Genomic DNA, 27718 nt, shown 5'->3' on the forward strand with positions numbered 1-27718 from the left:
GTACCTGTATTTCTATGAATCTTTGTACGTTTCCCTTAAGGGGCCGTTTGGATCCCTTCGTTTATGGAGGAATTGAAATATACTTAATAGATTAGGCTATTTGGCTTAGAATGTTAAACATTCCATAACTTTTTCAAGCTTACAGATAAGTCTATCTCAAATTCATAGGGTGAGAGATGAAAATTGATTCTATAAATCACTATGCTATAATTCTACTCTCCAACTTATAATATACTCTTCAACTCACTTTTCTACAATAAAAATGCAACATATAAATATGTTTCTTGTATACCTAACAATAAATATACAAATATATTCTATATACAGCTATATTAGCTTAATTATTCTATGTGTAAATTGTAAATATTAGAATGAATTCAATTTCAAGGATCAAACAGGCCCTAACTTTAATACAGGTATGTAAGATAAAAAAAAACTCTAGCTTTCTACTGGGTTCGTGCTTGTGTGTGAGCTCGGAAAACACTTATCTTAATCCTTGAAATTGTAAGCTGTAGATCAATAATGCATAGTGTCCACGAATTTTTTTAAGTTATTGCTCATGAAAATGTGAAGTACAACAAAATCAACAACTACAACACTAAAAGTTTATTCACTGAACGAAGATGTCTTTTAAACTCTGTGCAGAATATATTTCATCTTTAAGAAGAGCATGCAGGAATTGAGAAAGAAATATCATATATATATATTCAACTGAATATTCTAAACTACAAAATTATGAATTACGATAGGAGGCACTGACATATGAAACAAATATTTCAAAACTACCTAAAGAGTCAAAAGAACTTGAGAAAGAAATCCTTTTGGAGCCTGTGCAATTTTCTCTATTCTTTCTTCCGGTGTAGTTAGTGTTGTGAGTAGTACCTGCGTGTATTCATTGAAAATAAATCCTATTAGGGCCATACAAGGCTTAAGGCTTCTTCCAAACATAAGGCAACTCCTTTAATCCTAGAAAATTCTTCAAAGTGCTTACTCATGTAGTCACCATTCTGACTCTTGGCAACAATGGAGGGTGTTGTCCTCGCGCGCCTTCTGCATTTTCAATAACCCCCGGTGTCTACATAATCAAATTCTTCGTGACTACCACCATCATAAGCAACTACTAGTTGAACATGCACTCAAACTACATCAACGTCAAGACATGAAATTAAGTACAGATTGATACGACAACTAAACCGAACCAATTTCAGCATTCACGCATTACATCTACTGCAGATGGATACGACAACACATTTAGGGCCTTTTTGGCACGGCTTATGTCGGCTTCGGCTTCATCTATTTTGCGTAAATCGAGGTACTGTAGCATGAAGCCGTTTTGTAAGCCGGGATTAAAATGAACTGAAAGCCGAAAAAAGCTAATTTTCCTGGCTTCACCGGCTTTGGCTTCACCGGTGAAGCCGTTTTGGATGAGCCGTGCCAAAGGGGGCTTTACACATAATAACAGAATATGGCAAATTTCAGAGTGAACGGGTGAATATGACACCACATCTCTAGATCCTAATTATCTGAGAAGACGAGTTACTTCTCCAAGTCTGGAGAGCAGAGGAGATAACAAAAGCAGACAACGGATCATCACATATTCACATCAGATCAACCCAAACATCACGAGCAACGCCGTAAATTGGGCTTGACCAAGGGGCACGAACAGCGAGCAAAGAGCGGGGTCACGGGGACGTAAGCAGGTGTTTCCTAAAATTTAATCATGTCACATTAAGATTGACACTATTTGAAGTATTAAACATAGACTAATTATAAAACTAATTATATAGATTAAGACTAATTTATAAGACGAATCTATTAAGACTAATTAATTCATGCTTTGATAACATATTGCTACAGTAAACATGACTAATGATGTATTAGTTAAATTTAATAGATTCGTCTCACGAATTAATCACGATTTTCTATAATTAGTTTTATTATTAATATCGAACCCCCGACGTGACAATAAAATCCCCTAGACTTTAGTCCCTTGTCCAAAAGCACAAACACCAGTGACACAGACCTGAGCAACGACCGATGCAAGGGTGCGGCCAGACCTAGCCAACCTCGACGCGACGGACGGGGAGGTTAGATGGCTCAATCTGATTTATGCCGAGCCGGCTTCAGTACTACTGAAGGTTCTCCACAGCTTCGTCGGTTTGACAGAGGAAGCGCAGAATGCCACAAGAAGCTGGGCTTGCGCCTAGTTCTTGCTCTTCCTTGCTTTGAGAAGGATGGATTGGAGCCTTCTCATGATTTTCTTGTAAAAATCATAGAAATTCTAAGAGAAATTGGAGAGATGCATGAGATGATTGATGAAGAGAGGACATTGAGTTTACACTTGAGGTAATGGAGCATCTAGAAACCTTCATCTTCCATCCATGCATGGAGAAGGCAACAGTTAGGGTTTGAGTGGAGATTTCAAGAAGAATGGAGAGGGGATTTTTGAGCTCACCCAAGAATGGAGATTGGAGGTGATTATGTGCATTTCCTCCTTGAGATGATGAATCTTGGTTACTCCTTGATCTTCTTTTCTTTCTCTTCCTTTTCTTCTCTTTTCTTTCTTTCTCTCGAGTTCTTCCTTATTCTTGAGTTCTTTTTTTTTGAAACTTTGTTCTTGAGTTCTTGTTTTGAGGAGAGAGGGAGAATGGAGAGGGAGTGGAGTGGAGTGGGCGTAGGAGGGCTGAACCAGCAGCTAGGTTATCTCCGTTTCGAAAATGTGGGGCAGGGGACAGAGAGATAGCTCACCCAAACTGATTCTACTAAAAATGATCTTGCTGACGGTCCGTGGGGAAACCGGACGGTCCGACAGAACACTGAATTTAAGATTTTGGATTTAGAGAAAAAAAAGATTGATATTGGGGGTTTTAAATTTCATCTAGGAAGTTGGTATAAACCTCTGAGAGTTATAGAGCACTTCTTGAATGATATCATGAATAATTTCATTAAGTCAACTATAGAGTTGACCAGGGTTGACACTAGTTGACTTAGCTTGATTAGAGATTAGAGAGTTGATAAGCGAATTTGTAGTAGTTGTCCTAGAGAGCATAGGTAAAGGGTTACCATAGGGGTTGATGAAGTCGGTCCTGACCACCAAAGGGATTGAACTAGGGCTATGGTTTAGAGTCTCTAGATGGTTAAAGTCCGGGTTCCAAACATGTGATGAGAAAGTCCAACAGCTCGGGCCAAGGTTCGAGAGGGGTTTGGTGAGTCGAGTTCAAGGGGCATGTTTAAAAAGTCTCAGTTGGAACACCATCGGGTCATGACACTGCCTGTTCTAGGAAAGTATAAAAATATATTGTGAAGAGGCTCAGGGAACACCTATTGTTGGGGGGAAAAAGTTCAAGAGTCAATTTGATACGAAGCCTTACATACCTGCAAGGCATACAAGCATTAGAGGTGATAAGACCAGAAGCAATATTATATGACAAAGCAATTCACAAATGAACCAATTTCATAAACAGGGGGAATACATCACAATAATGGCCCTATGTGCTTTTTTTATAATCCGTCTTTTTCAGTTGTTTTTTCAGCCGGAACAATGTTTTTCTCTCACAACAAATCAGCCGGAACAATATTGATCTATCCCAACAGCAGTAATCCACCAAACCATCAAGAAACAAACTTAGAAAGTGAATGGTTATTACATATGCCATCAGAAGCAAACTAGATACTGCAGATGTCAGTGGATGCCTATGAGTTGGTTCCCCTCCCCTCCTACAGGCCATGACATAAATGAGAACAATTATTTTTCAAATTCTACTATTGGGTTTGTCAACTTTCATTTTTTTTATGGAATCCAAAAGGGATGATGACTGTTCTTTACTGGAAGATGATTTTGCAAAAGGGTTAACTGGCCGCCGAGGCTCTGCTCGATTGCAGTATTCAGTGCTCTTTTTTTTTTTGCACCAGTGTGATCAATGTCTCCTTCCTGATTCTGGTCGACTACAGCTGAATTGGATGCTCCATTTCTGTGTTTCTTTGTTTCACTGCTTTTAGGTACCTTGGTAGATGGAATAAAAGCAGATGAAACTTTTCCAGTGCTATCCTTAATTTCAATCCCTTGCTCTCCTGCTGAATTCTTTGGTTCAGTTGAACTGCATTGTTGATTGACAAGATTCGGTTTGGGTAATGAAGATTCCAGCGAACTGTTCCCATCTTGCATAAACTTAGATGGTAGAGTTGCCTGAGTGGTCAGCACTGGTGTGCTCGTCATGATTGTAGCATTGGAGCAAAATCTTCCTGTCCCAGCTATTATTTTATTGTTTAACATCCTCTCCTGAAACAGGAAACTCTACAATCATCAATTGAACAAGGTGCTCAAGACTGTAAGAATATTTTTACATTAAGTGTGGCTGATAAAATTTATAGATTAACTTCAATAACAAATTCCTAGTATGGTGGTTGCTAGATTAAGAGATTTGGAATTATAGGGCGGGTCCAACACTAGGGCAGGTGGAGCTCAAGGCCCCCTGACCGCTGCTAGGAGGATGGAACTCCTGTACAGGTTTGCAGTCATGGAACCTTGTAAGGACTGCCTAGAGGTGGAACATGAGGACGACAAGATATTCTGTGATTGGTACACTCTTGACGTGTTTCTACAAGATCAGATTACATGAAGGTATGTTTGTCAAATTGATTAAAGAGTTGAATCAAGCCTGTGCTGAAACCGATCCTGGCTAAAAGTTTCCGCACAGTTCTTTTTCTTACATAGAAAAGCACATGAATCAAGTCCAGAAATTAGATAGGTTCAATCGAAGTAGAAATTAAGGGTTGTGGTCTTTACCTCAATTATGGAACTGAACTTCTCTTGCAACATGGGAAGTTTCAAGCGGGTCACTAGTGTTAGCGCTCCCTTCATTGACTTCTCTAGTGTCAATAATTTTGCAAGCTCAGAAGCTCGAACAAGCTTATCACCTTTGGGAAAACAAGAAAAGAAGACTATAAATTTCATACAACACCAAAATTCATAAATCCTTTTAGTTCAAGTCTGGTACCACTGCAGCAGATAGAGATGAGCCTCAAAATGCACTGGTCAAGTCCTGCCTCCATGTTGAATGCTTCATCATCATATGTGGTGATGTCAAGGCCCAAAGCAGCCATTTCTTCCATTTTATTTTGAATCTGAGATAAATAGCAAGTTTTAATAAACAGATAACAGAACACATATAACACAGTACAGAACTGAAAAGGAACAGTATGAACCTGTGACAGCTGTAACTTCCTCATCAAGAACTCATTTTCCAAACTATTAGCCCCAAGGTCTGATGACGCAAGGGGAAATGACAGATGAAGTATGTTTAGCACAGGCTTGGGCATCACCTAAGATCAGAAGCAGTCAAAGGGACAGGCCAGTTTGTAGTGAGGAAACTTTGTCCAAGTTTCCAACAGAGAAAAAAACCATTTGTTGGAACTATCTACACTTCAGAAGTTCCACTAATATGAAAGTAACTGAAAAGAAACAAATCATACATGTGGATAAGATTGAGGGGTTTTGCATAAAATGCAGAATACATTATTTGCATCCAAACCGACCACCCAATGGCTTTCATCCTTCGGATTTTCTTGCCTTCAACGAACTGAAATCAAATAGAGTGATTTTCTTTGCTGTAGCAATAACATGAGTGTTTATCCAGTAGAGTATATTCAATACCTAAATAATGGAAGCCAACTTCCACCTGAACTGACTGGAAAAAACCCTCAGTATTCCCTGAAAATTTGGTTGCTCATTTAAAACATTCTTGATATTGATATCACTGAAGCTATGTTAAACATTAACGTACTTGTAGGTCATACAAACCTTGGAATCATATGAACTAAGTTGGCCATTCTCACTGAATCCAAACCAAGATAATTGAGACAATGGTGTCAAAACAAGACGACCAGACATTGATTGTGCCCCTTCAGATATGTTGAATACTTTAACATCCAGCACCTGTCAGTATCAGTCACACATACTTAGTTATTACAGCATCATTACTCACAGAAAAGTATGCGTAACACCAAAGGGATAGGTCACTACTTAAAACCATACAGCAGCTTTGGCACAACGTATATAAGGCCACTGTTAAGCTTAACACTAGAGCAAATTAAAACCCTGACAAATACCTGATCTCCTGAGGGCAGACAATCAGAAGCATGTGACACAATAGCTAGCTGGTCTTCATAACCTGCTGCTGTAACAACCGGGCCACTGACTGAGAGGATATGCATCTGCAAAAAAATTGGTTGATTAGTGTTTTGATTCTGCTTTGCCTTGTATAAGAGATAGGGTATCCATGGAGAGATCCATGCTTTGTCTTGTAACAAATTCAGAAGCAGATTACATTGCTTGCATTTAGAAATGTGGAGCGACTGTACAAACTAGAAATAAGAAGGGCGATAGCAACTGGAAATATGGAGAAGTGTTTCTCTGTTAGAGGCGTATGTCATGGGCCTATCAGGCCTGGGTTGGCAATATAGCCCATTAGAGTTAGGGTTAATTAAAGATAAGGATTTCTTGCTTAGGGGTCAAGTAAGCCTCTCTATATAAGGAGAGAAGATGTATCAATCTAATCAAGCAGGAATTAGAAGGAAAAGTCTTCTCTCTTGCTCGGCCATGGGCAAGGCCCCCGGTAGGTCCCCTCTCTCCCTCCCAACCCTACCCGCCACCATAACATCTGGTATCAGAGATGTCACCTTCCAGTGGGGAGAAAGCGTGTGGCAACCGGCAACCATGTCCCGCGAAGGGCCACCACATTCTGCCACTGGTCGCCACAGGGGTGCCTCCGCTGGTCGTCGCAGGGGCGCCTCCGCTGGTCGCCGTTGCTACACGGCCATCTTGCTGCCTTCTTGTTGCTACTCAGGCTGGCGGCAAAGACAGCCGGAGCTCCTTGCAGGAGATGTATCAATCTAATCAAGCAGGAATTAGAAGGAAAAGCCTTCTCTCTTGCTCAGCCGTGGGCAAGGCCCCCGGCCAGGCCCCCTCTCTCCCTCTCAACCCTAGCGGCTGCCACAACATTCTCCATTACTCGTGTCTATCTTTTACACATCTCCAGATAGTCTATATGACTAAATCCTACTATGCACTGCTACTAGCTTGCGTTCTGGGGGATGCCCCTCACGTTCCTAGAATGCATACGGCATACCTGCAAACTTCTGACTACGGTTTTCTCCTCTTAATGAAAAGCGCGCGAAGGAGCATTCACAAAAAACTAATAGTACATGGACCTAAACTTGAGCTTGGATTCTATCATATCTTATAAAACTTCCTTACTCAAACTCTTAAACTGATTGGACTTCTCTTTCCCCCTATTTTAGACAACTATTACCATTTGCCACCTCACATAGACACATCTGCTAAACTAAAAATCCTCTCTATAAGAGTCTACAGCAGTTGTATTTCCTTTTTCGGTCCTCAAAGAAAAACAGAACATTGAATACCACCCAGACCATAAATAGTCCTCAGCTTGCATTATCAATGGACATGAATTTGTGTTTGTTTGTCCTTTCCTTTTGATTGTGGTCTTTGAGAGGGAATCAAGAGTGGTATAAAAAAATGTTGTCAACAATTTAATACCTATAACAATTTCAGCCTTAGGGAGCACACGTAGGAAGGTGTGAACATGAAATTAATAACATAGTTCATTTGTATCTGGGAACAAAAATGGCAGCAGCTTGCTCTAAGCAAAATGATCTTCACTATGTCACAGACAAGAATAAAACTAGACAAATATAGAAGGTTTCAATTGTAGACGTGAGGAAACTTAATATAACCTGCAAGCCTCCTTCGGTGAAAATGCGCAAAAAATTTAAGCTTGTGACTGCAGCAACCCATCCAGCACCAAGAGCCACAGCCTTCACTTCTTCCCCCTCAAATCTCATTGACCACTAATTTTGAATATAAAGTACATTATGCATCAATAACTAGTAAACAAATACAAACTTCAAGATTTTCATTTGTTGAACTCGTATTACCTAAGTGTGACATGCAAATAACGTACCTCACTGTTACCAGCCCAGCTACCAAAAGGGCGGTACATTAGAGTGCTCATATTCTTGTCACCCTTGCATTGATTTGCAAACACACTTCCTGATCCATTCATTGCAGCCATTGTGAAACCAAAATAGTCTGTCATGGAAGGAACTCTAGGTCCTCTTCCTGTGTCATGGAAGTCAACCTGGAAAATGTAAATACAAGTAGTTATTGCACTCTAAGGAGGAACTGAAATAGCATCAGGTGGCTTGATCCACATTCAAGCTGCAATCAACTGAGCACATACAGCTACAAAGCAACATGTAACAGCAGATCTTACCTCCACATGTGAATGCCCCTCATTTTCAATAGTAGTAATACTTCCAAGCATGTTGTATGCGAGGAAATTTCGCATGCCAGGCTGAGGTGGTGTTGATCCAGGCTGGAAAGCAGCTTGCATTCTTGCAGTAACTAGCCTTGCTGAAGTGGCAGAATCACCTCTTGCCTTTCCAGCATCCTCTTTTTTATTATGCTTATCTTTCATTCTTTTGGTCGATTCCATTTGATTGTGTTAAATCCTCATTATCACTATCTCTGTCGAATGTGGACTTCCTCCTTGGTCCTCTTGTGGCTGAAAGGTGTTGAATCACTAAGAGTTTCGTCCATATCATCCTCCAAGCCACCCGAGGTACTTGGCTTCTCCTCGTCCTCGTCATCGTCATCATCGTCAAATAGAGGAGCCTTAGTAGAGTTGAGATCAGGTATGCCCTCATTAGGTGACTTCATAGTCGAAGGTATGACTGATTCCCAAATGCCAACCCTGCCCATGACATCAATCAGAAGTAAAGCATTTCCATTTGGTTTCCAGGCCAAGCTGCATATCCTAACGTCAAACTTCTGCCTCTCGATGTCCTGCCTTAACTTCACATCCCAGATGAGCACCTGCCTATCCAGGCCAGCACTGGCCAGGTATCTCCCATTGGGAGACCAGCAAAGACAGCTCACTGGTTGTTCATGATCTCCATATAGCGTGCACACCTCCTCCCCTGTGTCCCTATCATACAGCACCACATTGTTCCTCAACCCAGGCACAGCAAGGGTCTGACCATCAGGGCTCCAGCACAGAACATTCCTGACCGAGTTATCCGACCGAAATGTGGGAGCGACACGCGTCAAAGTACGGGCCTCAGCACCAATGCAAAGATCCCAATAGATGACGGTACCGATGCTGTCGACGGATGCTAGGTAATCGTTCCTCGGGTCGAACGCGAGCCCAGTGACGGCGCCCTTGTGTCCCTTGAGCACCTTCGAGATGGTGTTGTCAATGGTCGCGATCAGCTTGATGCCGTCGTCGTCGCCTGCGGCCGCCAGCAGGGTGCCTTTTCTGTTAAAGGTGAGTGATCGGATCGGCAGGGTGAATCGGGCGACATTGCTCTGGAACTCCCCCTCTGCTTAGCAGAGGTCAGAAGACATGTCACAGATCTGGCCGTGTAAAGTAAGAAAATAGAAGAAAATTTATCCAATCATATAATAAACGCCTCAGGGCAGTGAGATCCACGAACCTGGGAAAGTGTAGAACTTGATGGAGTGGTCCATGGATCCCGATGCCAGAGAGCCGCTGGGGCCCGGCGCGACTGCGAGTGCAGTGACGCCGTCTTTGTGGAGACGGATAGTAGCCACCGGCGACGAACCCGAGCCCCGGCCACCGGCGAGCACCGTAGCGGCGTCGTGGATCAGGACGGCAGTGTCGGCAGCAGAAGCGGTGACGACATGTTGCCCGCTAGGCCCCCAGGAGGCGCAACAGAGGGCCGGCGAGCCTGCCTTGTGCGCCTCACGGAGCTTCACCACGCGCCCTTTCATGGCGGCCCTTCCCCTTTGGGGCTTCGTTTGTGGAGAGAATTGTGGTGACGCGGATTCGGAATGGGAGCTGGTGTTAGAAATTGAGAAGAAGAAGGGGCTTGTACCTTTTCGTTATCTATGTGTTCCCGCCGCCGCAAAAAAATTGGCGGGAGAAAGCGCGGGAAGGGGAGCATGGGTCTGCTTGGTTATACTCGCTCCGATAACAAAATAAACGCTCGCATCTAGCGATCAGTCCATCTCAATTTATATTATATTAACTAAATATATAAAAAATTACTAATATAAATAATGCTCCTTCCATTCTATTTTATCAGGCATGGTTTGGAACCACATAAGCAACAAATTGATTCGGATCCGATAAAGTACTTTTCTACTAAATTTATTCATTTCTTTTTTAAAAAAATCATTTATTATTTTTTAAATGTCTCCTTTTTTGCAACTTACGACTTAGTTTAGTGCTAGATGACCAATTTTTTTGTCTGAACACTAAATGAACCATAAAGTTATAATTCAAAAAACAAAATAATATTGGACCCTTTTTCCTGTTATAACGGTCAAATCAACACCTCTACTAAACTAATTTAGATTCTTTTTTATTAGTCTATTCTTTTTGTATACCCTTTAAACGAATTTCCTTAACTTTGAAAAGCCTAAAAAGTAGGGTCCATGAATTAACCTAACCATCAACTAAAAAAATCCTAAAATCGATTAAATTTGTTTAGCTTTAGAAAACTTCGGTTTACAAAAATCAGTTGGCTGTTCATACAACAAGAAATCGACAAGTTCAGTTTCAGTTTAATCGGTTATGATTTTTGGTTCTATCGAACAAATAGAAGAAAAAAATCGATGACTCATTGCATCCTACAACAGACGGATATGCCACTACCTGTGCCCGCTCTGCACCCCTGTTGCACCGCACCCAACTTGCGGCTTGCCTTGTCGTTGCCGCGTAGGGCTGTGCCGAGAGCTTGTGTAGCCTCGCCACCGCCACATCGCGCGCCGCCCTACCACTAGGTTGTCACCATGTTGCACGCCTGTGTCACTCTGTCATGCCTCAGCTCACGTGGACGTGGCCCGTGGTAGGACCAGTAGCCTAGTACCAGATAAGTGGAGGAATACTATGGCCTTTGTTGAGTTGTTGGACACTTGGGCTACATAGGCTGTGCGATGTTTATTATGCTCCGTGCTCTGGTTCCACTACTAGGAATATCCACTTTTATGATGAAAATCTTAATGACGAATCCGAAACCGTCATAGAAGAGCGCTTTTTATGACGAATATTTCCGTTTCATCATAGATCACTCGCGTGTCTCATCTGTGACGATCCTGCAACTCTCCCTTTCTATGACAAAATCAAGCATCATCACAAAATACGTCATAGAAGTGCGTAAGGTTTTGTCACATATCACTCGCGCATCTCATCTGTGATGATCTCCTTTAAAACTATGACGAACAGGGCTTCATCATTGAACTAATTACACATATGTGACAAACAATATTCAATCTGTACCGAACGGCTTTGCCATAGATCTTCACACGGTACTTTATCCATCCGACGTGTACCTATGGGAGCTGCAGTTACTCATCCGTGACGCTTGCAATTCGTCATAAAAGTCTCCGCTCGGTCCTTTCTCTATCGGACGTGTACCTATGGGATAGCCCTGTTACACATTCGTGACACTTGCAATTCGTCATAAAAGTCTCCGCTCGGTCCTTTCTCCATCCGATGTGTATCTGTGGGACCCTTCTACATCCGACCTGTGGGACTAGACGTCCAACGTGTACCTATGGGACCTGCAGTTACTCATCCATGACGCTTACAATTCATCATAAAAGTCTTCGCTCGGTCCTTTATCCATCCGATGTGTACATACGTGGCCCTTTTGCATCCGACCTGTGGGACCCTATGGGACCCTTCTGCATCCGACCTGTGGGACCCTTCTACATCTGACCTGTGGGACCCGACGGCTTACGTGTCACGTCTACCTATGGGATCTTTCTCTATCTCCATCCGACCTATGAGACCCGTTGACTTGTGTGCCGCCGGTGTTTAATAAAATCTAATTCAAAAAATACACTAGGACCTAGGAGTCGAACCCAGGACACAGAGTAAGGAATGGACCGTCTTCACCATTGCGCTAGATACATGGTTATGTTGACATGTCTTTGAAGTCCTTATAGTAGTATATTCTCTATGTGGATGCCCTATAGGTTGACCTATATATTGGATATCCACTGCAAGTGGATACAAATCTATGCACGTTGGACTTGCGACAGCGGCAACAACAGAGGATTCCCGGGGTGTTGTGCTAGCTCAGGTGTCCTTTTGGAGGCTAGGTGGTAGGGCTTCCCGATAGAGCACGGCGGCGTTGGCGTCTGTATCCATTGTGTGCCGCAGCAGAGGCGATAGATCTGATCTATAGGTCCCCTTTCTTGCTTTTTCCTGTTCGCTTCACTATTTTGGTCCTTGCTTGAACATGAGCTATACAAGAAACATTCTAGCATTTGAGATCTGGTTAGGCCAATGATGATGAAAAGAACTAGGAAGTAGCACTGGTTGGTTTTCTGCTGATGTCTTAGTTTTCTGCATATGTTCAGTGTTCTTACTATAAATGCCTGTGTGCAACTAGGCCTATTAATTATCAAGTGCTTGCTTGATTATACCTATCTGTCTAGGCAAACAAATAGGTCCATTGCTTCTGCCTTCAAAACTGTTGTAATTATCGTCCTCTTAATCTTTGTCTATCTCCTATGGAAAAGAAACTCTGAGGTCATGTACTGATTGTTAGTGTGATGGTTAGACTTGATTTAGCTAGAATTGTAATGGTAACAACTCCATTAACTGCTACTCTAGTACCATGAAAATTGTTGATGGTTGTTAAAGTTGCACTTTGGTATGAGTTGAGGACTTCGATCACTAATGAATCTTTGTTGGATTATTTTCCTTTTAAGTGATCTCATTACTGAGCAAGCTCTCAATAGACGAAATGGAGGAGCCCCCCAACAAGAGGAACGCACTGGCCAGCCTCACGGACGATGACGTTGTTGAGATCCTCCACCGCCTCCCCGCCCGCTCCTTATTCTACTACAAATGTGTCTGTCGCTCTTGAAACCGCCTCATCTCGGACTACAATAATCATAAGGTGCTACCCCGGACGCTGGCCGGCTTCTTCTATGACACCCACTGTTGTGGGGTCGAAACCATGGCAAGCATGTTGTTCGAGTCGGTGTTAGAGTATGGGGTCTCTGGTGGCTTGGGTGGACTCAGGAACACAAGAATTATGCAGAGAAGATGCAACGGTTTATCCTAGTTCAGGCCAATTCGGTCCCTACATCCAGCAGCTGATGACCTTATACTCAAGAGCACCCAAAATCTAGGGGTTACAATAGAGTGTAAAGGAAGAAGATTTGGTAGGGGGTTAGCTCGATGCTAATCCTAAGGTTGCCTCGTTGTTGGTGGAGTCTCCCTCTCGTTAGAGAGGAAGGAGATGACTAGGATGCAGTGGAGGAGGGCTCTCGGTGCCCCTCTCTAGGTTGCCTTGCTCTCGGTGTAGAGCGGAGGTAGATGGAATGGCATGGAGTGTCTAGTGATCGAATCAGGGATCCTCTCCCTTCTTGGTCCAACCTTATCACTTATATAATGAGATAAGTCGAGTACAAGGTGGTTTAGGGGTTCTAGTCTATGGTCTACATGCGCTAGAGTCCAGGAGGGCTTGCAGTGGTGTGCCATGGACCGTTGAGGTGTCTTGGAGCTAAAGAAGCCTGGGCATCGTCCGGCTGCTCTGTTCTAACACTCTACAGTGTTAGACGATGTCGGCTTAGGACTGGCCTCTCCTAGGGTGAGACCTTCTAGAGTCTTCTTGGTGGCAAAGGAAGGTCGGCTCCAGGGGAAGACACATGGGCCCTTGAGCCCTCGAGCCCTAGAGGCTATGGGAAGCTTTGTCTTCTTGTGTCATGCCTCAGATGCGAACCTATTGGAGGAGCAATTGGCAGGGGCACGCCTTTGGAGCAACGCAAGGGAGCCCCCGGGCATCGGTAGCTTGGGGCTTGTCTTCTTATTCTTGGTCCTTACCTAGCATCATTAGCCGGGCAGGAGCCAAGCACCGGGCTTAGAGGTGTCGTAGATCGGGAGCCCAAGGCTCAGGGAAGCCCCTGAGCCCCAGGCAGAAGTTGCAGTCGAGTCAGGCGTGGCCGGGTCTCTTTGCTAGAGGGTGCGCGTGAGCGTGCCCGATGGGCATAGCCCCTGAGCGATCCTAAAGGGGTCGGTCGGGGGGTCTTCTTTGTTCGAGAACCATTGGACCCGACGCTTAACATACCTATATGTTAGAATCTCATCAGGAGCCCCCGAGCCCTTCGTGGCCTCACCTGGCATGATGGCGATGGAGGGCTGAATTCAATCTTCTGGTGATTGAACCCTCCTTAGCAGGGACAACTTCTGCTAGTGAGAGTGTTGTGCCCTGCTTGGGGCCTTCTTCTCTAGTGTGATGGATGGTGCTTGGCTGTTGAGGCTGAGTGAAGATGATGTTGATCCCTTCGCAAGTCCATGTCGCATGGGTCTTCGACTTGAGCGAGAGCTCGGCGGACTCATCTAGGAGTCACCGACTATAGGCCTAGGGGCGCCCTCCTTTCTGACAGGAGCCTACCATGGGTCGGGTGATCAAGAGCGCTGGGCTCTGGCTCGGGACCATCTGATCATCCGGAGCTCCATGCCCTTCTGAGGGTTGTGATAATAGGCCTCGATCCTCTCAAGCTTACCTTCTAGGGCTGACCCTCTGTAGCCATAGATTGAGGAAGTGGGAGCACGTCAAGGCTCGGATGGAGGCCCTCGTTGGGCCTGTTACTTAGTGGCTCCCGACCCAGCTCTAGGGAGTTGGTTGGTTTTTGGGGGATGTGCCACCCGAGCGCCCGTTGATCGGGGGTTAGGCTGCTCCATTTGGGGAGCTAGTGCAACCCCCCGAGGCCATTATGGGGCCTCTTTGCCAGTAAAGGGTGCAACTTCTAGGCGCATCCTGTCCGCTCACGCCTTGCGTAGGCGGTTGATGGCATTTGGGTCGTCATGCCAGGTGGAGGAGTTATGACATGCATGTGCCCCCATGCCGTCCCATTTCATCTGGGAGATGGGACGTTGGGGCCATGTGGAGTAGATCTGGTGGAGGAGCCGTGGCGCTTGGTGTGCGTGGATCCAAGCCATCGATGATAGCTGGTGAGCCCAGGGGAGGTAGATCCCCCCGAGTCCCTCGAGAAGGCATGCGTGGAGTGGGTGGCGTGCCCAGGCCAGCTCGTGTCCACACCTATATGCTTGGGTTATAGAAAGGGTCAGACTGATGAGAGAGTGGGTGTACCATTCTCTACTGCTCCCTCATTGCTTGTTCACCCAAGCATCGCCATGCCTGCTTATGCCTCCCTCGAGGTTAAGCTTCAATGGCAGAGCGGGACACGTCCAAGGTCGAGGGTGAGATGCTAGAGGTGGCCGGGGCATGGTTGATTCTTCCCTCCTCCGGATGGGGTCTGTCGGATTCGGGGGCATCAGAGCCCACGCCTGAGGAGTCGTAGGTTGTCTCATTTGTCCCCTTTCACCTCGCTGGGTTTAGAGTCCCTACGCATCCATCGTGAGGAGGTTCCTTCACCACTTTGGGCTATGGCTTCATGACCTGACACCGCATGGGGTGGCACACCTTGCAGTGTTCGTCACTCTCTATGAGTGCTACTTGGGCATCGAGCCCCACTTCGACTTATGGAAGCAGATCTTATGCCTGAACCAGAACAAGGACAACAACGGATCCATGCAACAGATCGGAGCCGCTGCCATCCAACTACACAACAATCTGAAGTCATAGTACCTAGAGCTTTCCTTCCCTACCTTGGAGAAGGGGTGGCACCAGAAATGGTTCTACCTCTTTGACCCCTCTGGGTCCCTTCCGACCTTCTCCCTAGACCGCCTGGGGTCGATGGTGCCTTTGTCTTGGAAGAGCCTACCGAAAGGGTCTGCCCTCGAGGTTATCTAGGGGCTACTGGGCCAGATCACCGCCCTAAAGGATGCTAGGGTGACCGGTCGAATGGTGCTCTGGGAATTCCTATTCCAGTGAATCCTCCCGTTGATGGCAAGGCCGACCCCGATGTGGGAGTACATCAGGGTAGGGGATCCATCCATGGTGGTAGAGTGCAATATTCTAGAGGAGTCTATGGCCGGAGTGGTGTGGATGGTGTTAGGATCTGTGTTAGGGGAGCTGGTGGTTGGTGAAGGCTTGGCTCCCTTCTCGGTGTATGAACCGAGACTCGGTGATCTCCCGTATCTGGGGGTGGTCTCCATTCCCCCTAGCCCCGAGGGGCAAGCGCCCAAGGCCACCTTTGGGGGTTCTTCTTCATTGTCAAGAGGCGGGTCCCTCATGCTATCCTTGGGGGAGTCGCCGACCGCCCGATCCGCCAAGAAGCATCCTTGCTTGAGTTCCCCTAGGGTAGGGGCAGCTCCATAGAGAAGGTGCTCCACTCTGAGGCTCTCTTCAAGCGACATGTGAGAGTCCTCGCTGGTTATGTCGCCTTTGCCTAGAGGTGGCTTGTTCATTGCTTGATGATGTGGATGTTGACTTGCAGGAGTCTTCCTTGGCGGGGGCTTCGGGTGGTGCGGTGGCATCGATCCGACCATTAGTGCTAAAGGTGCACCACCGCCCGCTGCTGCTACCTTGGCTGAATGGAGCAACGATGCCAGACACCGCCATGGTAGGGTTGTCGCTATGGCCCCAGCACGCCAGGTGAGATTTGACACCACGGAGGGTGGCCCCCACTCAGGGGGCTTCCCCTCTGAAGCAGAGGTGGATCGGGTGGAGGCTAATGTCGCTAGCCTCCCCCACCCCTAGGGCATGAGGAAGCTAGCTCTTCATCGGCAGCTACGCTGGCTCCCTTCGCACCATCGATGGGGAGCCCCATGTTTTGGATGACAGCCCCGAGGCAGACGCGTGGTTGGAGTTGATCAAGTAGCATGGTGCATTCGATGAGCTGGTCGCCTTCTTCTACAACTCCTTTGCGATGATGGTAGGCTGTGCGGGTGAGTTCTTTGGCCTTCAGCAGGAGATGTACAACTCCTGCAGGGTGAGTGTCAATTGAACGAGCTCGATGCTGTGGCCAGCACCATGATCTTGCCCGAGCTCCTTTGTTGTCATTGTCATAGGCATTACTGGAGTACTCCTAGAGGAAGTTGGACCTCATTTGGGAGTGGGAGAAGGTCGCCCCGTAGGCACTCCCCGACCCCATGGAAGGGGCGGGAGGTCCTTGCTCGCTTCGCTGCCCAACCCCTATCCTATGCCTAGTGAGCGGGTGATGGCGCTGACAAAGGTGCTTGTCTAGGAGCATGACAGCGCACAGTGCTGTGGCACGGTTGGAGTCCGAGCTAGCGGCGGAGTGAGAGGCCAGGCGCACCATAGAGGTGAGGGCCGAGGCATCTCGGCAGAAGGCTGCTGAGGTGAAGGAGATCTGCCTAGCGACTGAGGGTATGGTCATGGAGCTAAGGGGCTCTCTGGGCCTGCTAGAGACCATGAGGGATGTTGCTTGTTTTGAGCTCCATGGGACCTAGTAGCTCATGGTAGGTGCATCCTTTCCTCTCCCTTCTTTCCCTTGCCTCCAGGGCAAGGTCTCTTGCTCCGGGCCACCATGAACCTAGTTCATCTCTTTGCGCGGCGTAGGGTTGTGGGTGGAGCTGGTGGATGAGCATGGCAAGGCCCTCCAACTAGAGGAGGAGGCAGACAAGATGCAGGTGGTGTGCGACCACTTGTGGATGGAGCTGCATGCAGAGGCGAAGGTGTTGGTGGAGGGCTAGGCCACCCTAGCGGAACAAGGATGGGAGCTGGACGTGACGTGGGCGGAGCTACAGAGGCTTGTCGCCAGCGCCGAGGAAGTGAGCATCACTCTACTCTTGTCGCCACTATCGGAAGGGGGACATGACCTCGCCGAGCGGGTATGCTCTCTTGTGGTGCACGTTTCGCGAGTCGTCAGGGGCGCGGTATGCCAAGGGACTAGTGCTGCCCTAACCTTGATGAAGCTTTGGCTCCCGAAGGTCAACTTGGGTCACGTGGCCTCAGGGGTCCCTAAGGAGACCTTAGACAAGCATATGGAGGAGGTCAAGGATGCGGTAGCCCCCTTGGTCGCTACGACAGCTGGCATCATTGATGATAGGTTGCTATTGACGGACGAGTATCTAGAGGAGGAGGATGCGCTCATCGACCCTCGGGCGTCTCCATGACCTGTGTAAAAACTTGGTTGTAAAACTCATTGTTGTAATCCTAGGGGTCTATTCCCCTTTGAACAATCATGATATTAAGGGCATGCTCGCCTGTCGGATCTTTGCGCTTATGTTGCCATTCATGCTCCATGCTCTGCTCATCTCGGTGGGGAGCGTCCCCAGTGCCTATTTTCCTTTCTGAGCCTAGTGGTTGTCAGCTGTTAGATCTGTTAGCATAGGTCATGCTGGTGAGGCATTAGGGCATTAGCTTATCCCATCCTATGGTTAGGGAAGGGAGAACAGGACGACTCTGCTCCCTGACCACGAGATTGGGGCAAGGAGGTTCGTGGCCTGAAAGTGGGTCGAGTCAAATAGGGTGGGCGTGTCCCCTAATCGATGATTTGGGAAGAAAAAAGCGGATAAAAAGGAGCTTAGTGGCTAGGAGACTTAGCTATTTAGTGCATCAATCCCTTCGTCGGGCGTGCCCTTTCACGTACGGGGCTTCTTTGTTGGATAGTGCCTCTGCCACGTTGGAGATCCTACCGAGGAAGCAACACCACCGCCTAGGGTGACACCACTTGCTCCAGCCACCGTAGAGCGAGAATCGCACTTGACAGTGCCCCCTACCTAGCGCGCCAGCTGTCGCGGGGTCGAAACCATGACAAGCATGTTGTTTGAGTTGGTGTTAGATTACGTGGTCTCCGGTGGCTCGGGTGGACTTAGGAACACAAGAATCACATAGAGAAGACGTAACCGTTTATCTTGGTTCAGTCCAATTCAGTCCCTACGTCTAGCAGCTAATGATCCTTATACTCAAGAGCACCCAAAATCTGAGGGGTTACAATAGAGTATAAAGGAACAAGATTTGGTAGGAGGTTAGCTCAGTGCTAATCCTAAGGTTGCCTCGCCGCCGATGGAGTCTCCTCCTCATCAGATAGGATGGAGATGACTGAATGCAGTGGAGGAGGGGCTCTCGGTGCCCGTCTCTAGGTTGCCTTGCTCTCGGTGTAGAGTGGAGGCAGATGGAATGGCATGGAGTGTCTGGTGATTGAATCAGGATCCTCTCCCTCTAGGTCCAACCTTATCCCTTATATAATGAGATAGGTCGGGTACAAGGCAGTTTGGGGGTTCTAGTTATGTCTACATGCACCAGAGTCTAGGAGGGGCATGTAGTGGTGCGTCTTGGACCATCGAGATGTCTTGGAGCTGAAGAAGTCTGGGCATCATCTGGCTGCTCTATTCTAACACTCTGCATGTCAGACGGTGTCGGGTTAGACCGGCCTCCCCCGGGTGAGACCTTCTGGAGTTTTCTTGGTGGAGAAGGAGGTCGGCTCCAGGGGCTGATGCATGGGCCTAGAAGCCCTCGAGCCCTCGGATGCCATGGGAAGATTTGTCTCCTTGTGTGATGCCCCAAACATGACCCTATCGGAGGAGCAGTTGGCAGGGGCACGCCTTGGGAGCGATGATAGGGAGCCCCCAGGCATCGGTAGCTTATTGTTTGTCTTCTTGTGCCTAGGCCTTAGCTAGCATCTTTACCTGGGCAGGAGCCAATGGCTAGGCCTAGAGGTGTTGTAGATCAGGAGCCCAAGGCTCAGGGGGAAGCCCCCGAGCCCCTGGCAAAAGCTACAGTCAAGTCAGGCTAGGCCGGGTCTCTTTGCCAAAGGGTGCATGCAAGCGTACCCGATGGGCATAGCCCTTGGGCGATCCCGAAGGGGTCGGTCAGGGGATCTTCTTTATTTGGGAACCATTAGACCTACATACCTGTACGTTAGGATCTCATCACCCACCAAGGCCACCGACACTACACCAACGTCACTAGTGAACACCCCTACTTGTCCTTCTTGCCCTTCACCTTGGTCAATGTAGCTGTCTTAGATATTTGCAATGCCTTATCCTATGCTGGTGCCGAGGGGCTAATGGTTTATACTGCTATGTCATCTACAATCCGACAACCAAGAAGTTCAAGGAACTATCGCCTATCATCCATTCTATTAGTGAGGCTCGATTGGGGTTTGATCCGATAGCCTCCTCACACTTCCATGTGATTGAATATATAGAATAGGAGCAGGGTGATGAGTGCATGGGTGTGGACATCTACTAATCTAAAACTGTAGCATGGATCTATAAGGAATCTAAATGGGAACCAAATACTTGTGTGACATTTGAGAGATCAGAAACTATGTATCTTAATGATTATCTGCACACTATGGACTACTCGTAGTGTTACATACTTACTATGGATTGGAGGGAGAGATATGGAGGAAAATTCCTAGGCTACGTGGTTCTTTACCCTCCATCCATCAAGCTTAGGGTCACTTGTGTGTATGTACTCTTCATGGTCGCAATATGTCCAATCTTAAAATCTAGATCCTTGAAGACTATGGTACTAATAAATGGATATTGAAGCATACTGTTAGCACTCTATAGGTGTTTACGAAGACTTACATTGAATTTGGTTACTCGGATGTTGTTGAGTACTACTCAACGGTTCACCCAGAATGGAATTTGCTTCTCTTTGTTGGGGTTGGGGAGGAAAATGACATCGTTGCATATAACATTGACAACTAAAAAGTTCATGTCATCACTACACGTTATAGTGTGTTTTTGAAACGTGGCATCCTGCCACAAATCAACCACAGACCTTACTATCTTCCCTATGTTCTATTGTTCTCGGAGTTGGAGTCATTAGCAGAGGAGTAAATAAGGTCCATGATGTATCTCTTTATCATGACATGTTTAAATAGATCAATGTTGTTTGATTGTCTATGCATATGTTTAGTGTTGTTACTGTAAATGCCTATATGCAACTAGGCCTGTTAATTATCAAGTGCTTGCTTGATTATACCTATCTGTCTAGGCAAACAAACAGACACATTGCGCCTGCCTTCAAAACTGTTGTAATTGTCATCCTCTTAATCCTTGTATGTCTTCTATAGAAGAAGCTCTGAGCTTGTGTATTGATTATAAGTGTGATGGTTAGACTTGATTTAGCTGGAATTGTAATTGTTATAGCTCCGTTAACTGCTACTCTAGTTTAAGTTATATATATCTATGTGGTGCTATGTAACACCCTAATTTTGCATTTTCTAAAAATAGTCAAATTGATTTATTTAAGCAATTTATGTGAGCATTCAAACATAGGAAAGTAATAATTTTTATAAAACTAAAATCAAAAATAAGATTAGCTACAAGTGACGCATACATGCTGCTGCATATTATTTTGTGAATGTTTGGTATTGATAAAAAATTTCAAAGAGAATTGAAATTTGAATTTAAAATGCTTTTGGAAAATTTGTTTGGAAAAAGAAAAAGGAAAATTCTTTCTTTTCTCCCTTCCTTGATTTTCGGCCCGCTCAACCGTGCCAGCCCAGCTCGGCCCTCCTTTTCTCCCCGCTGGCCCAGCTCCCCTTCTTCTCCTCCGCGCCAGCCCAGCCCAGTCGGCCTAGCTTGGGCGCAACCGCCACCGCGCCTCCCTTTCCCTAGCCGCTGACGCCCGGCCCCCGCCTATCAGCTCCTCCCCCTTCCTCCCACGCGACTCGGAACCGCCCGCGCCTGGCGCAGCCGCAACCGCCGCCCACGTCCTCGATCGTGGGAGCATCACCCGCACCCCTGCCTCTAAAAAATGGAGCCCACGCCCGAGCTGCCCCCCTTGCTGCCTATCCCCGCTCCATTTTCGCCCTCGCTCACGCCTCGGAGGCCGCAACTGCCGCACGGAGAAGCTCCGCCGACCGTCGTCCGCCGTCCGCGTCACCCATCTTCCTCGAGCCGTCTCCGACCCTGATTTTCCCCGCGTGAGCCTCCCCATGCTCTCCTCTCTCTCCTCGACCTTTTTCTTTGGCGTTTGGTGGCTTCTAGCGCCATAGCCGTGAGCGCCGATAGCTCTCCGGCCGCCGTCCATGGCGACCGCCGTCACGGCCGCACCGTCCGACCTATTTCTCGGCCTGAACGTGTTCGCCTGCTCCCCCTCTCTCATCCGGTGGCTTCGGGTCATCGAATCGCGAACCAAAGCCCCCTAACTGAGCTCGCCGGCGAGTCTTCACCGTCGGCCATTTTCAGATCTGCGGCCAGGATTAGAAGTTACCCTTTCGCGTGTAAATATGCTAAAGAGTCCCTCGTTTTCGGATGAATAGAACCCGCAGTCCAAAACGCATTTCCCCGAGTACGCATTCTCGTTTTGAAAGCGTGAAGTTCACTGCTTTAGTCTAAAATACGTTTTCAGTATTTACAGAAATGCCATTTGAACTGTTTTGCTTATAAAATCATTGTTTTAGCTCCGAATTGATCCGTTCAAATCGCGTTAGCTTCGTAATTCCATAATCTACATGTTAGAACCACTGTTAGTCAAGTTTGGAACTTTTTAATTTCATGGTTAGATTTAATTAAATATATTGCTATAGGAAATCCTGTTTTAATCATAACTTTCGTATTTTAGCTCCGTTGTTCGTGAACTTCGCGTTGACGTGATCGTAGCGAGACGTAGATTATTTTCACAAACATTTTATCTTGTTTTCTATACTGTTGGTGTACTGTTCTAATGATAGGAATGTTTGCTTTGCATGAATGCTTTGGGAATGTTGTATGTTGCCGTGTTGGTCATGTTCAGACGGTGAGGAGAACGTTGGAGACCAAGAATTCTTCGACGACCAGCAGGACCAGCAAGAGTTTATGAACCAAGGCAAGTATAGCATGGGCCTACCTTGATGTCCTATTTCACTTTAATCAATTACTCATGTGCATGTGTCTAATTTGATAACCCTAAGGACATTCTAGACACTTGATGACTTGTTCCCTTGACTCCTATGGGGTAAATGCATATGGGTAGATTGCTAGTGCTCTAACTAAACTTGATTGACATGATGATGAATGATTCTATGGAACTAAAAGTTTAACATGATTTATAACAACTGTTCCATAGGGTGAAGGTGCATATGACTTTTGATCATGTTGCTCTCGGCCCTCCACAAGGACTTATCTATCGGCAAAAGCTGGGACTGACAGTGCAACCGGGAGAGTCATATGGCTCTGACTTTAGCTCAGTAATAGGACCTTTTCTAGCTAGTTAGAGATTACCTTTTTGGCGCAAATGGGGCTTGCCACGTTGGGTATAGGGTTGCCTCTGTTCCTATGTGTATAGCCGCGATGGATATGTGCCATAGGAAAGGGGGGTTCCTACATCTGCCTGTCAAGGAAATCTAGCGGCCCTAACTTATTAGAGAAACCTATGAAATGGCTTCATAGTGTACCCTGCCCGCTCACCTTGGCAATGACATGGGAGTAATTAACCCGGGCATATGGGAATCATGACTCGCGGTGAATGTGCACCACCTCTGCAGAGGGTAACAAACTATTATAACAGCCGTGCTCACAGTCACGAGCGGCCCAGAAAACTCATAGAATAACTAGTTACTTGTTGATGATCATTTAAGTTGTTCTATGATGATATATGATACACTTGACCCTGATATCTGTTCATATGGGATTAAATGGGAGCTTAAGCATAATTTGATAATACCTGAGAATAAAAGTTTGACTTACTAAAAATGCTAACTGCAGTAAACTAGAGTTAACCTTTTTGAGCTTCATAACCCCATGTTAACTTGTTAAGTACGGGATGTACTTACGCTTGTTTATTTTCTTTATTTGGATAAAAATCCCAGATGGGTAACAGATGACAACGGGTATGAGGAATTTCCTGAGGATTTTTAGGCTTGTGGTCAACCAGTTGACCTTCCCTGTGATGAAGCCCCACGAGAGAGTTATCTTTTTATATTCCGCTGTGTGATGTAAGACTATGTTATATTATGAATTTGATGTAAGAGACACCGTGATGATACTTTATGTAATTTGTCAGCTTGTGTGTGTGATTGATCCCTAGGCACACACGAGTTTTGTGCATTCAATTTTATCCTTAAAATTGGGTGTGACATGCTACTCTAAATTTGTTTGAGGTCGTACCATGAAAATTATAAATGGTTGTTAAAGTTACACTTTGGTATGAGTTGTGAACTTCATTGTTGGATCTTTGTTGGATTATTTTTCCTCTTCAGTGATCTCATTATGGATGAAATGGAGGAGGCCCCCAACAAGAGGAACGCATTGGCTAGCCTCATGGACGATGCCATTGTCGAGATCCTCCGCTGCCTTCCCGCCCACTTCTTGTTCTGCTACAAATGTGTATGTCGCTCCTAGAACTGCCTCATCAAGGCCTACAACAACCATAAGGTGCTACTCTAGAATGTGGCAGGCTTCTTCTACGACAGCGACCATGGCTATCGATGGTACACCAGAGTCACCGGTGAACATCACTCCTTCTCCTTCTTGCCCTTCACCTTGGCCAATGTAGCTGTCTCAGATATCTACAATGGCCTCATCCTATACTGGTGCCAAGGGGCTGATGAATAATACTGCTATGTCGTCTACAATCCGGCAACGAAGGAGTTCAAGGAACTACCGCCTAGCATCTATTTTGTTGGTGAGGCTCGATTATGGTTCGATCTGAAAGCCTCCTCACACTTCCATGTGATTGAATATATACAAGAGTCGCCATTTGATCGGTGCAGGGGTGTGGACATCTACTCATATAAAACTACAGCATGGATCTATAAGGAATTTAAATAGGGTAGGAATACTTGTGTGACAATTGAGAGATCTAAGATATGAGATCATCAGAAACTATGTATGTTAACGGTTGTTTTCATATTATGGGCTACTCGGGGTTTTACCCTTAGATACTTGCTATGGATATAGAAGGAGAGACATGGAGGAAAATTCCTTGCCCACGTTGTTCTGAAGGTTCCATCCATCAAGCTCAGGGTCACTTGTGTGTATGTACTGTTCGTGGTCACGATATGCCCAAGCTTAACATCTGGATCCTTGAAGACTATGGTACTAATAAATGGACATCGAAGCATACTATCAGCACTCTAGACGAGTTTGCGGAGACTAACATTGAATTTTGTTACTGGGATGTTGATTAGTACTACTCAATGGTTCACCCAGAATGAAATTTGCTTCTCTTTGTTGGGGTTAGGGAGGAAAATGACATCGTCACATGTAACATGGACAATAGAAAAGTTCATGTCATCCCTACATGTTACAGTGCATTTTTCAAACAGGATGTCCTACCACAAAACATCAGCAGACCTTACTATCTTTCCTATGTTCCCTTGTTCTTGGAGTTAAAGTCATTAGCAGAGGAGTAAATAAAGTTTCATGATGTGTCTCTTTGTTGTAGCACCCGGTTTTAAGAACAAAACCAGATACACACCATATGTGAGCCCAGAAAGTCAAATCTCACATATAGCTATAAATAAGGGTAATATCAATAGACAATGCTCAATTATATAACATACTTAGTATAGAGAGTATAACCTTAGAGTATAGACAGCAGAAAGAAAACTCCGATCTTCGAGTGAAGACTCCAATTCCACAAGGACTGACTGGTTGATCACAAGCTTAATTCCTCCAAACTCTAGCAATCTGGTACCCATCCGGGATTTTTATCCAAATAATTGAAAATAAAGCAAGCGTAAGTACATGTCGTACTCAACAAATATAATATGGGGGTCATGAGGCTCAAAAGGCTGACACTGGTTTAACTGCGATTAGCTTTTAATGAGTCATGATTTTAGCAATTGAGTAGCAACAAGTTTATCACAAGCCCATAAACACATGATCAGGTAAACATGAATAATGAATAGCATAAACAGTAATCATTAGTGAGCATTTTCATCATCAGTATCATCTGTGTTCATCATCTATTCTGTAAGGGTTCCAAGGCCGCTCGTGACCGTGAGCATGGCTGATATACCAGTTTTACACTCTATAGAGGTTGTACACTTTCACTGTGAGTCGTGATTTACCCTTTCGCCTGAGGCGGCCAACCTCTTGACCCACTACCAAGGAAGGTCGGCAGGGTTCACTATAAAGCCTTTCAAAGGTTTGTCTAACAAGTTAGGGCCGCTAGGTTTCTATGGCCCGCGAATGTAGGGCTCCCCTTCCAACAGGCACAATGACGCATAGCCTATACACTAATGGACAGAGGCCGCACTATATCCAACCCAGAACACACCCCTCTGGCGCCATAAAGGTAACCTCTAACAAGCTAGAAAAGGTCCTCATACTGAGCTAAAGCCAGAGCCATGTAGCCCTCACAGCTGTACTGTAAGTCCCGGATGATCACTTACAGATAAGTCCTTAGGGAGAGGAATCTAGAGCACCATAAAATAGCCCATTGCTCTAGCCCCCTTGTTCCATGTTGCTAAAAAGCATCTTTTAGTGTTTATTGCATATACCATTAGTCAAGTTACAAGATCATGGTTGTAGTTGAGCACTAGCATCATACTATCCAAATGCAATAACCCCAAAGGTATCAAGGTATAGGGTAACAAAGTACTAAGAAATTCTTAGTGGCAGTCAAGGTAGACACATGCAGTATGAATTAAATGATTAATAGTGAATAGGCAACAAGGATAGTCCCATGCTATACTTGCCTTAAAACACCGATCCTTCGGTAAGCTTTAATCTTCAACGTTCTTCTTCTTCTTCTTGATCACCACGTATATCTCACCGACTGGACGAAATCATAAAGCACCACACAAGCATCCATACAATCATACACGAAGCAAACAATAGATCTAAATTAGAACAGTACACCAAACATAAAATCAAGATGAAAAGTTTGTAAAACGAATCTACGTCTCGCTACGAACACACAGACACGAAAAGCACGCTAATCGGAGCTACGGTGAAAAAGATACATCTACCGAAAGATTTGCTTTATATGTGGAAAAGAAAACTATAGGCTTCATTTATTTTAACTATATAAAAATGATATTTTATAAGTATTATAAATTGAATTAAGTCAAATTCATATTTGATTTATAAAACTAAAATCAAACAAGTCATATTTTATTTATAAAATCCAGTTGCATAATTATTAATCAAGATATGACTTAAACCATGAAATTCCAGAAATAGCGACATGGTAACCACTGTTACTAACGCGCAGATCTCGTCGCTATGAATCTAACGCAACTTGAATGGGCTAAAACGGAGTTAAAATGCAGAAGATATGGTTTAAACAAGATTTCCTTTATTAAAATAATAGATTAAATCTAATCATAAATTTTAAAAGTTGAAAACATATCTAACAGTAGTATGAACATGTAGGTTATGAAATTACGAACCTAGCGCAAGTTGAATGGATCAAATTGAAGTTAGAACGAAGAAACGGTGAGGATCCATTATTGATTGTAAGTGGTGTATTTCTATAGTATTGTTGGATTTGTTTTTCTATAAGAAAACGGCCATAAAGCATATACGTGATGTCATGTGATGTCATCAAGCTAATTGGAACAGCTAACTGGAGCATGGAGCACGCACGGCGTATGGCAACAACCGATGATCGTATAGGAGCTCAACAAAGCTAGCAGGGTGCAGGGAGGGAAAACTAACCGGAGGCGTGCGGAGGTCCTCACCGATGCCAGATGAGGAACAACGATGTCGGCGTTGAAGCAGACAGCGGCGAGATCGGGTTTCACAAGCGGCTCCTCCAACTGATCGGAGATGCTGCATCAATATGATCTAGTGATTGGGTTAACAAGGAAACAGAGACCTCAAAGAGGAGCAGGTACGTACTGCGATCATATCAGACTGTTCCATGAGCGGTGACATACGTGATCTGCATTGCT

General features: G+C 45.5%; 1 protein-coding gene across 1 annotated transcript; it reads right to left on the reverse strand.

Annotated features, from left to right (window-relative positions):
- Nucleotides 1-3488: 3488 nt before the first annotated feature.
- LOC136528376 (protein ENHANCER OF LHP1 1) lies at nucleotides 3489-9854 on the reverse strand. Its single transcript, XM_066521335.1, is given in 16 exon segments — nucleotides 3489-4279; nucleotides 4787-4917; nucleotides 4998-5124; nucleotides 5206-5322; nucleotides 5473-5553; nucleotides 5555-5579; nucleotides 5654-5679; nucleotides 5681-5710; nucleotides 5801-5935; nucleotides 6109-6213; nucleotides 7756-7869; nucleotides 7983-8159; nucleotides 8295-8522; nucleotides 8524-8571; nucleotides 8573-9402; nucleotides 9517-9854. Coding segments are annotated over 16 exon segments (2961 nt in total). The 5' UTR covers nucleotides 9815-9854; the 3' UTR covers nucleotides 3489-3790.
- Nucleotides 9855-27718: the final 17864 nt, after the last annotated feature.

The sequence above is a fragment of the Miscanthus floridulus genome, chromosome 19, assembly GCF_019320115.1.
Source record: "Miscanthus floridulus cultivar M001 chromosome 19, ASM1932011v1, whole genome shotgun sequence".
NCBI classification, from domain to species: Eukaryota; Viridiplantae; Streptophyta; class Magnoliopsida; order Poales; family Poaceae; genus Miscanthus; species Miscanthus floridulus.